The 10,330-nt window shown below is 34.9% G+C and overlaps 1 protein-coding gene across 1 annotated transcript in view; it reads right to left on the bottom strand.

The window, feature by feature from the left end:
- Positions 1 to 2,040: 2,040 nt before the first annotated feature.
- The window catches only part of MINDY2 (MINDY lysine 48 deubiquitinase 2), a gene marked incomplete at its 5' end in the record, with an annotated part of 21,050 nt that continues 12,760 nt past the window's right edge, over positions 2,041 to 10,330 (bottom strand). Inside the window, 3 exons of the mRNA XM_010171823.1 lie at positions 2,041 to 3,625; positions 4,991 to 5,164; positions 6,448 to 6,621. Of these exons, the coding sequence (XP_010170125.1) occupies positions 3,506 to 3,625; positions 4,991 to 5,164; positions 6,448 to 6,621 (468 nt within the window). The remainder of the gene's footprint in view (positions 3,626 to 4,990; positions 5,165 to 6,447; positions 6,622 to 10,330) is intronic.

The raw sequence follows: 10,330 nt of genomic DNA, 5'->3' as shown, positions 1-10,330 counted from the left end.
TGAATACAACAAAAAATTCAATTTCAAGAACTCAAATTCCTTTTATTACATACTGGAAAAAGTTTTTCAAGAACTTGTGTATACAAGTTTGAAGAAACATTTGACAGTGACATGAAATATGAAACTACTGTAGAAATTGACTGGCAATCCAATGCAAGTGTACACAGAAGAGCATATGTTTCACTTCTAGCTTGTGTGTTTGTTATCTACAAGAAGAGCTCTGTAAAGACAATCTGAACACATATTAGCTAGATGCCTAGCTACAAAATATATTTTTTGCATTGTATTTAAGTGACTTTTCAGGAATGATAATTTCATCCTCACGTTGCAATCTTCTCCTTTGGATCTGCTTTGTTTGGTCTCAGATTCCATATGAGTGTCACAAGAAAAGTGCTATATTTGAGCATTTACAAAGTGCGTTTTAGAAAAACATTTATCACTATGGCAGTGCTCAATTTTTGCTAACTTTAAGAATACTTGTCTTTAGCTTTTTTAATTTCACAACTACAATGCAACAACAAAAACGGTATGATTCTGTTTTCTGTGCTAGCTTTTATCTAGTGGAAAACGTGTTCTACTCTACTTTTCTGGATACTTTCATATATATATTATGTAGGTATTTGGAGCATGTGCATGCTAAATTGCATAAACAGATTTAAAGTATAAATCTGTACCCTTTCACCAGAACATAAGCTTCAAAAGAGGCAAATGAAGTAAATAGTCAGAAGCAGACATTGTCTTTCTGGTACTCCATTACTCTTTTGTAATGTTGTTTTCCAAGCTCACGGTAACAGATAAAAGCAATTCTGTTCAGTTTTTTCGATGATCAGATACCATCATAGATACCAACTGTGATAGTTGCTTTTGGAATGGTTAGTCACAGTAGGGTATAAATTAAGCCTTCAGATATATTTCATTTTGGATATTAACAAGCTCATCTGCTTAAAACGTTTGCCACTAACAAGCTCAACTCATGCAGAACAATGCCCTGGATCTCAGGAATTCTTTACCTTTTTAACAAAGCTTCAAGACCTGTGAAGAAAAAAGGGTATTACCAGAAGACAGTTCGAATAGCATGCCTGCCTCAAATAACCAGAAAGCCTGTACTCCTTTACTGAAAGAGAAACTGAATTACCTGGGAGTTCAGACTTCATGATGACCACTAATATTTAACTCTTCTTCCTATATGACCAAGTAACTACAGTATATTAGGTTTCAGGCACATCTGTCTGAAACTGGAAATGTTATATGAATTCTTCTAATACGAGCAAGTATCTGAGGCAAAAAGATATACTGAATAGCCACAATGCCTGCTCCAGCTAAATTTATTCAAAAAGAAATTTAAAGTGGCAATACTGTCACTGAAAATAATAAGATAACAAACATTTAGCTCGACATATTTATTTTTCAAGATCAATAAATAAATGTAAATACACAAATTTGGAAAAATCTTAGTAACAGAATGTTTTTAAACAACATTCTGGCTTAAAGTCTTTGTTATTGACACTACTGGAATATTTTCTGATCTGCTTAGAGTAGGCAAGTCATTATTTTGGTGATCCTGCATCACATTCATCTGTTTGAAGAAGTTAGGCTGCTACAAAGGAAAAAAAGACTGCAACCTTTGATATAGAAAATTATCTGAAATGCATACATTAAGTATCAAAATTACTTTTCTGGGCATGACTTTTCTAGAGAATAGAGAATTTTTTTAATTTACAGTTTGCATACTGGAGACCTACCATTCATTACTTCATTATTATAAAAGGGAAATTGTAACAAAAGTGAAAAAAAACAAAACAGAAAAAGGCATGGAAGAAAAAAAGGGATACAAACTGGCCCTTTAGTTAGTAAGACATTCTTCCTTTATCCAGCTAATTTTCATTCTAGGTGCGTAACAGATTTCTGATGACCGGTTCCCATCACTGCAGCAAGTTGGCTTGAAATAATTTTAAAGCAGCTTTTTACCAGTGGACTTGAGTTTAGATACCCTCTCTCTTACTGAGACCCTCCAAACACCTGAAACCAAGAATGTCATATTCCACCTGGCTGCCTTAGCTTTCCCAGATTATTGTACACTAATGCACTTACCCAGGCTTAGAGCATGAATACATCACGTGTCCAGGAGAAGCAGCCTTTTTCAAAAGTATCTACAAATTGCTAAATAGAAATTTTTATCAAAAAGGTTCAGCAAGAAGGTAATTGTTATTGACTTAATGGAAGTGGAGGAAGATTTGTGGTTCCCTCAAAATTCAGCAAGTATTCAGTTTCTGTGTTCTATAAATACTACAAGACACAACATGTTTATTTGGTTCCCATAAATTAGAAAAATCTTGTTTCCAAAACTTCTAAATTAGTGATTTAAAAAACAAAATATTACACCTGACCACCTTTCCAAATAATCTCAGAGAACAGCCTAGCTTCTCTCTCACCCTTCAGAAGTGTGCTTTTTAAAGATATATGATTTAGAAAACAAACAAAAAAGTGTGGTTTTAACTACAGTACACTTGCTTAAATATACAAGTGGACATGTTAACATCATGTTAAAGTTCAAGGTACTTCTGGAAAAAAGGCAGATAGTTATTTTAACTCTGCATTCTTACATAGAATAATGATTATTATAGACCTTAGTTTCTTCTCATCATTCACCTATCATATGGAGAGGTCAATAAATAAGAACTTATCTGGTCCAGTTTACCTACAAGAGAAAAATACTAAAAGAAAAAGAAGTTACCTATAAAATTACTTGTTTAACCCTGATAACATCTGAGTTGCCTTACCCAGTCTGTAATTGCAAGAAAAGCAAAGAATATTCATCTTGCTTAGTAATCAATGCCCCATTTTCTGTGAGAGTTTTTTGTATGATGCCTATCAAGTCATGAATTCTTGGGGCAAGAAAGCTGGCCAGGAGGTGCAATGATAGCAGTAACACAGTATAAATCTGGGTTCAAAAACGAACATACCAGATCCAGAAGCAAAGAAGTCTGGACACATTAAGGAGGCAGTGCCCAGCTGTCATTTGGGCTCTTGTGTTTTAAAGACTATACCCAGCCTAAGATACAGTTTCATACCATGTAAGTAACACAGAATTCTGTTGTGCTAACATACAGACTTCAGAAAAACAGTCTTACACAAAGCAAATTACCTCCTTTGTTTAGAGTAGAAGATAAAATAGCTTACTAACTGATGTAATGAGTAATGGATGTCACTATGACACAAAACTTGCCATGATTTGTGTGTTCAGCTACAAGGTGCAGTATTTCTTGTGACTAACTCAAAGCACAGCCTTATCCAACTGTGATTTGGAATTCCATCTTGAGCAGCACGTGCTATGACTTTCAAGAAAGTCTGTATGATTGTAACAAAGTCACCCATCCTCTCTTGAAACATGAACAAAATCCATGGGGTAATCAGGCACAGGCGGCATGTAACAGGTTTGTCTTCCTTTTTACTCCTTGTTTTTGCTTCTGAGGACATGCACTTGGCTCCAGACTAAATCCATTTATTACAAGAGAACACAGTTGTTCTTCTCTTTTTCTCTCTCTTTCTCTCGAGGCTCTTTACGTTTGCGTTCATTACTCACAGATTGTCTTCCACTTGCTGGAGAAGCAGCACCTTGCACCTGCTATGTAGAATAAAACAAACATTATTGTAGATGCAGTCTGAAGTATTACTCTATGTCCAAGTTCACAAATAAAAGTTAAACTATGATGCAAACAGCAGAATTCAGGTAGGGCCTTTCCACATAAATACTCCAGAAAAGCCACAGAGCTTCTTACTACTAGAAAAACGAAGTCAGCTGAAAATATATTTTAAGTCCCGTGTGTGCCTTCTCTTGTGTCCACATACTCAGATCAGTTGTTTCATTAATAAAGTCTGGCTTAAAGCATTTTCTGGCACTTCTACATTAATGTACTGGAATTTTTTCCCTAGTTTCTTTTATAAGAACATAATCCACATTTCAGAAGTTGCAGAGTGAAAGAGTTGGTTTTGACAGCTAGATATTACAAAGCAGCAGCTTTTTGTGACTAGAAACTAGTTAACAGGCAAGGGGGTTGGCATACAAAGACAAAGTAAATCTTGTTAATTCATCATCTATCCCAGCTGTTATCCATTCAGAGCTGCAAATGAGCATGCTGTTAAGTCCTGTTAAGCAGGTTCTTCAGTTCTTTAACTTTTTGCAGACAGCAGTAATGAATCTTTGTCTTAGAAGTAGCTACTAATGATTCTATTAGAGCAATAAGTAGTGGAAATTATAACTTTTAAAATTAAAATTCTTGTTTCATGCATGCAAAGATTCAGCCTTCATACAGATTATTTTTTTTTTTACATATTTGTAAATAAAAGCAGTTTTAAAAGTCTTCAGTGGTTAAGAACTCCCCGAACCCAGAACACCAACTTAAACACTGCATCTTGCACACTAGATTCAGTTATATGGCAATTTTGTGTATACCTGGGCATGAATCACATTTTCTAAGCATTCTGAATGCAACTGCTTAAGGAGATGGGATGGAAAGGTGTATACTGGGAGAAACTGTAGTTTCCTAATTTGAAACAGGACTGAATAGTGAATCACATGACATCATAGACTGAAAGAAGTAAAAATTTAAAACAACAAACTTTTGCAAGACAAAATAAAGACAAAACTTCAACTACTACAAAAAACACCCTGCTTATTTGAATGCTATTTTGCAAGCCATGTAAAATATTGACTAATACAATCTTTGTAACCTTACACATTAACTCATCCCATCATTCCAACTTAAACAGTATGAATTAAACCCTAATTTAGAAGGTTAAGCCTGCTTTAAAGTATTTCAGTGGCAGCAACTGCCATATCTGCATGTATACTCCTAAGATTCCTGTATTCATCTTTTCACTTGCTGTATAAACAGCAGTACTGTCAGTCAAACATTTACAAGCACAGATGTGTATGTAACTTAATACTCTCTACAACTCATGATCATATTCTATAACAATGCTTTCTTACCTGGACCTGAGCAGCTGCTTGTTCTTGTTCCTGATAGTACTGAGAAGCTCTCCTGTCCTCCTCTTCCTGGAGCTTCTTTGCTAGCTCTAGATCACTGATTCCTTCTGGGATCTGTTCCCAGTTAATCTCTTGATTTTGCTGCTCTTGTTGTAGAGACAACGCCATCAGATAATCCTAAACAGTAAACTTGTTTATTAATGCTCTTTTCACATAGAAAAGAGCCAAGTCACATCAAATGAATTTTTCAGCATACACAGCTACACAGTACTATCCCTTTTACCCCAGACTCAACTTCAAATATGTTTACCTGATGAAAACCAGGAATTTGTTTCAGAACCTGTTCATAACCTGAACTGCAGAAAGACTGAAAACAGCTAGTTTACGTTTCTCCTTTCATAGTGCCTGTGTCACAGTATACAAAACACAAAAGCTAACATTAAAAAATTGCTATCAGGTTTAAATTCCATTACCTGGGCAGCAGCAAAAGACAGTGTCAGCTCATACCAGTTCTAGGTAGAAGATTTTGAAGCTGTCTCTTTGTAATTTGGTATTTCTAATTAACACTTTGATTTATGCTTGATAGAGTATCTGTCCCCACTGTACTGAACAGTGTTGAGAGTAAATCAATAAGGAACACTAATTCCTAAACAGATGAAAAAAATAATCAAAAGGTAGTTTTGGATATATCCAAACAGAGAGCAACTCAAGATACTGCTCACCCTGTTACCTTTGACAGATTCCATATTCTACAATGAAGAGATACAGTGCTTGAATTTATTAAAAAGCATCTGCTTATTCCTTTTTTCCCCAGTATTTAAAAAACATTAGTGATTATTTTAATAAAGATAGACTTGTTTTGCTTGTTCAGAATGTCAGATTTCCAAGGAGACTGGTCTTGCTATGATATGTGCTTATGCATTAACTGGTACAAATAAGTTCCATCTCAGACAACTTATGGGAATTATTATATATAGTTAAGATAACAAATAGCCACCATCACATACAATCTGCTATGGCTTTTGTCCTACATTCAATAAAGTGGGCATCAGAAGGAAAAGTTCAGTTATGACAATATTAATGAGCTGAAATGAATTTGTTACAAGGGGAAGAGTTTCACGGTGCTGTTTCTGTTTCCATATACAAGGCAGATGTGACATTTCACCTGACTAAGTTCTTTGCAGAAGCGGATTCTGAGAAATTAAAAATGGATTTTTCCAAACTATTCACGGTTGGTCCTAGCCTTCCTCCCCTGAAGCCACGCTAATACTGCAAAGTAGCACTTTTGAGAACCCCAAGCTAAGTATCTAAAGCATTATTTTATAGTCCTATATATGCATGAGTACACATACATACACATCTGTATAAGTATACATATATATGACTAAAAATGAGTGGTAATTGTTATATATAGTCACAAGCAAACAGGAAAATACAATAGAAAGGCAGAAATCCAGTACTTGATCTATTTGATCTTGCTGCCCTCTGTAGACAGTTTCGGGGTCTGATGGAGGCCGTAGGTGGAATTCAGAATCACAGAAATTTCCATCACCATCCACATTGTGTAAGCTTTCCCAAACAACTTTCTCTTCTGTAAGAAAGCCCTGGTCTGTCACCAGCAGGTAAAGCTGACCCTATGCACAAGAATAAAGAAAATCTGTAAAACTAAAACAAAATAAATATTTTTTTTTTACAGTGTGATATAATTTAGCAGAAATGATCACCTAATACAGCTGCTGCATTCCAGTAAAACATTAATCTAGATTTTTTAGCAAGTCTAAAATTTAAATTACTTAGTATACAATATTAAAACAACAGATACTAGTACTCATTGCTAAATTAACAGCCACACTTAATTTCTGTATCCCATCTTGCAATTTTTAATTATTAATAAAAGTTCCTATTGACTAAAAATTAACATAAAACATGAATATATACCTTGGTGACTCCTTGAAAACTCTTAAGTAGTAGACCTCAAGACTGCCAATGTAAATTTTAAATCCCAGGACAAATCACATTAAATTCCAAAGGCAAGATCTGGAGACAAAGGTGATATTTCCAAATAATCCAAGAGACATTACCTCAAAAAAAACCCCCTGCATCTCAGACTTCATGATTTCTAATGGGTTTTGATATAATCTGTTGTTTATTTCAATTGAAAAAAACCTAAATTTAAGATTCTTGCTATCACTTGTCAACAATAACTGCTTTTGTTGGATTTTAGCCTTTTCACAGTTCCACAAGGCCAAATTTCTTGATTTCAAACTCTGAAATTATAAAATGGGCTGGTCTGGTCTGGGAGTGAAAAAGAGACAATACTAACAAGTCCAGAAGCCAGGGTACAGGAAGGATGAAATGCAAGCTTAGGTTGAAGTAATGGGACCAGAACTGAAATCTGAAAGAAGTTATAAAAGCAGGTCTCAAGTAAAAGGAGACAGTGCTGCATGTTTGAGGGACAGCACAGCACAAAAATCCATGTTTAAGTTTCAATTTAAATTAGATTTTAATCTTATCCTACCCTTTTTATTATGTTTTAGAATAATACCCCAAAGCAATGACCATACAGCACATTAGGCTGCCCAGAGAAATTGTGGATGCCCCCTCCCTGGAAGTGTTCAAGGCCAGGCTGGATGAGGCTTTGAGCAACCTGGTCTAGTGGAAGGTGTCCCTGCTGATGGCTGGGGGGTTGGAACTAGATGATCTTTAAGGTCCCTTCCAACCCAAACCATTCTATGATCCTGTGATTAAGACTGAAGCTTCCATTAATATTACTGATGTACCAGATCAAGATATTTAATGCAAAACTTGTTGCAGTGTTTCAGCTGTAAAAATCAAAGCAGTTTATTGTAACATCCACAAAAATTTGCTATTTGTATTACAGCAGCACACAAAGGGTTTTCAAAGATCACTGTGCTAAAGATGTGCCGAACTGTGCCAAAACACAAGAAGCAGTTCCTGTTCTAATTGATTTCACAGGCTGAACAGGCAAAAAATTAAAACATCACCCCTATTCACCAAGTACAAAACTCACTGTACAGCGCACTGATTTCTCTCAAGTCATTAAAAGACTGTCTATAAGAGATGCTGAAATTAAAATCAGATCTCTTCAATCCTACTAAGTTTACAGCCATCCCTTCTGCAGCTGGTAGATTATATGACATAAAAAAACATTATTTGAAGATTCACATGCAGCAATTGCTCTAATATTACTTAATACCACAAGATGCACTTATACAGAAGGCCAAATAGAACAGTTAAAAACCAAAATTATTTTATGTCCAAGCTTTGAAATCGCAGTTACCCAAACACAGGTGGACTTACAGACGTCGATACAATTGTCAGCAACAAGTCTGATCACATAACATGATCTAAGGAATCAGCTTTCCCTCAAAAACCTGCCTAAACACTGAATGCTACTTTTGATGCTTAAAAAGTCATCCAAAGAAAAGGAAATAATTTCATAAAATTTCCAATTTGCACAGAATATCTATTTCACAGCATATTATATATAAGAAATCTTTAAAAAGTGTAAAAAAAATATAAATCACAGAATCAATAAATCACAGAATCATTAAGGTTATTATATTTGAACCTTTTAAATTTTATTTTGACCAGTACATTGATTCAAACAAAACATTTAAAAAAAAGGGGGGGGGGGGGGGGGGAGTTTTCCTCTATTATGTCATACATTTTAAATTACTTTTTCAATAGCTCATAAACAGTGTAGCTTAATGCTTTTATTATCTCCCAATTATTGTAAGCTGAACTCTTCACACACAAATATTAAAGTATATCGTTACCTTTATGGGATTAGAATCTAGTATCTGTCATTCAAAAATATTTTAAAGCTAATACTTGTTTAAAAGATAATCATTTCAATCTTAAATAAAATTCATATTTTTACTTTCTGTTTTTAAGACTTCCTCGGTTGAGCCATATCTGGTCACTGTTTTTAAAAATGACATCTTAGAGTAAATAAAAAAACCCCAAAAAACCCCAACCCACCACATTTTAATATTGCTTCCTGATGAAAGGCAATAAGCTACATGACAAATCACCATGTTACCTAAACAACACCATTCCAATACCAATTGCATGGTTTAAAAACATGCTGCTTCACTTTAACAAAACCTAGCAAACCAACAAACACAGACTGCTTAGTGCTTGTGCAGAGTTACTTTTCACTTTACCAGAATGAAAAAACAATGGGAAAGCACAGATCAGAGATTCAAAGTAATCTTTCCCCTTTTGTTTTTTTTTTTATCAGGTGCTCTGATCTCTACTTCATACTAGTATAATTTAATGAACTTCTCAAAAAAAAACCCAAACAGATTCCCAAAGACCCTCATATCATTGCTAATATTCACGTAACTTTTGGTAATAATTGGAAAATTTTCAGTCTCAGACAAAAATAAGAGGAGTCTACACTTAATACAAAAAGAGTAATGTAGCTACTCATCTCTACAGAATATCAGTCTTCCTAGAACTCCCATGTTTTTGTTCCTTCTACTTGCAACAAGCAGATAGAGACCATATCTACAGACTGGTTTTACAGGCACTGTTTTAGTGCCATGCATGTTCTCTTCCCAATCCTAAGGCAAACATCACCAGCACACAACACACTAAATTCCTCTGAGGGGATTTATGAAAACAGAAAATCTTTTTATAATACAACCTTCAAGCTGCCTCTAAATTTGAGCTGCACTAAGTAATGACATGTCTCATGTCAGGAACCAGCCACCATTCTCCAGCACTTACCAGATCATGATATCAGCCTTAGCTGCTAAGTAGTGATATAGAACCAATATAACACTGGGATTTCTGACTTGATGTGTCCAGTAGTTTTACACCACATTTGTGGCCTACCAAAGTTTCTGCACTTCAGCTCCACTCAGTGCAACACACAATTTTAGAGAGCTCAGTGACAGAATGAGTAAGAATTACTAAGTGTAGAAACATTTATTTACACTGAACTAAAAAATTATGAAGGCGGCTTTAAAAAAAGGTAAAAACCAGAATGTGTCTTCTACTTAACAGACCATGGTCTTGATTCTGCATTTGCTTTCTAGGCAGGGTTAAAGCTAAAACAGGACGATGAGCACACCAAGGTCATGCAATTCAGCTAACAAATATACATAAATATGTATAAGTACACCTTGAAAAGAACAGTATCATACTTTACAAAATAAGTGTGTTTCTACCTTCATAAAATCTTAGCTGGCCATTTCTAAAGTCTTACCAGCTTATCTTTTAGGTTTATTTTTAACTGTGGGGGATTTTTTTAATAAATACAGTCTCATGGGTTAACACTGCCCCCAAAAATGCTAGCACATAATATACAGC

The sequence above is a fragment of the Antrostomus carolinensis genome, unplaced genomic scaffold (genome assembly GCF_000700745.2).
Source record: "Antrostomus carolinensis isolate BGI_N321 unplaced genomic scaffold, ASM70074v2 scaffold29607, whole genome shotgun sequence".
Taxonomy (NCBI): domain Eukaryota; kingdom Metazoa; phylum Chordata; class Aves; order Caprimulgiformes; family Caprimulgidae; genus Antrostomus; species Antrostomus carolinensis.
The sequence above is the reverse complement of the archived record's forward strand: the minus strand, read 5'-3'. Positions and strand labels throughout refer to the sequence as shown.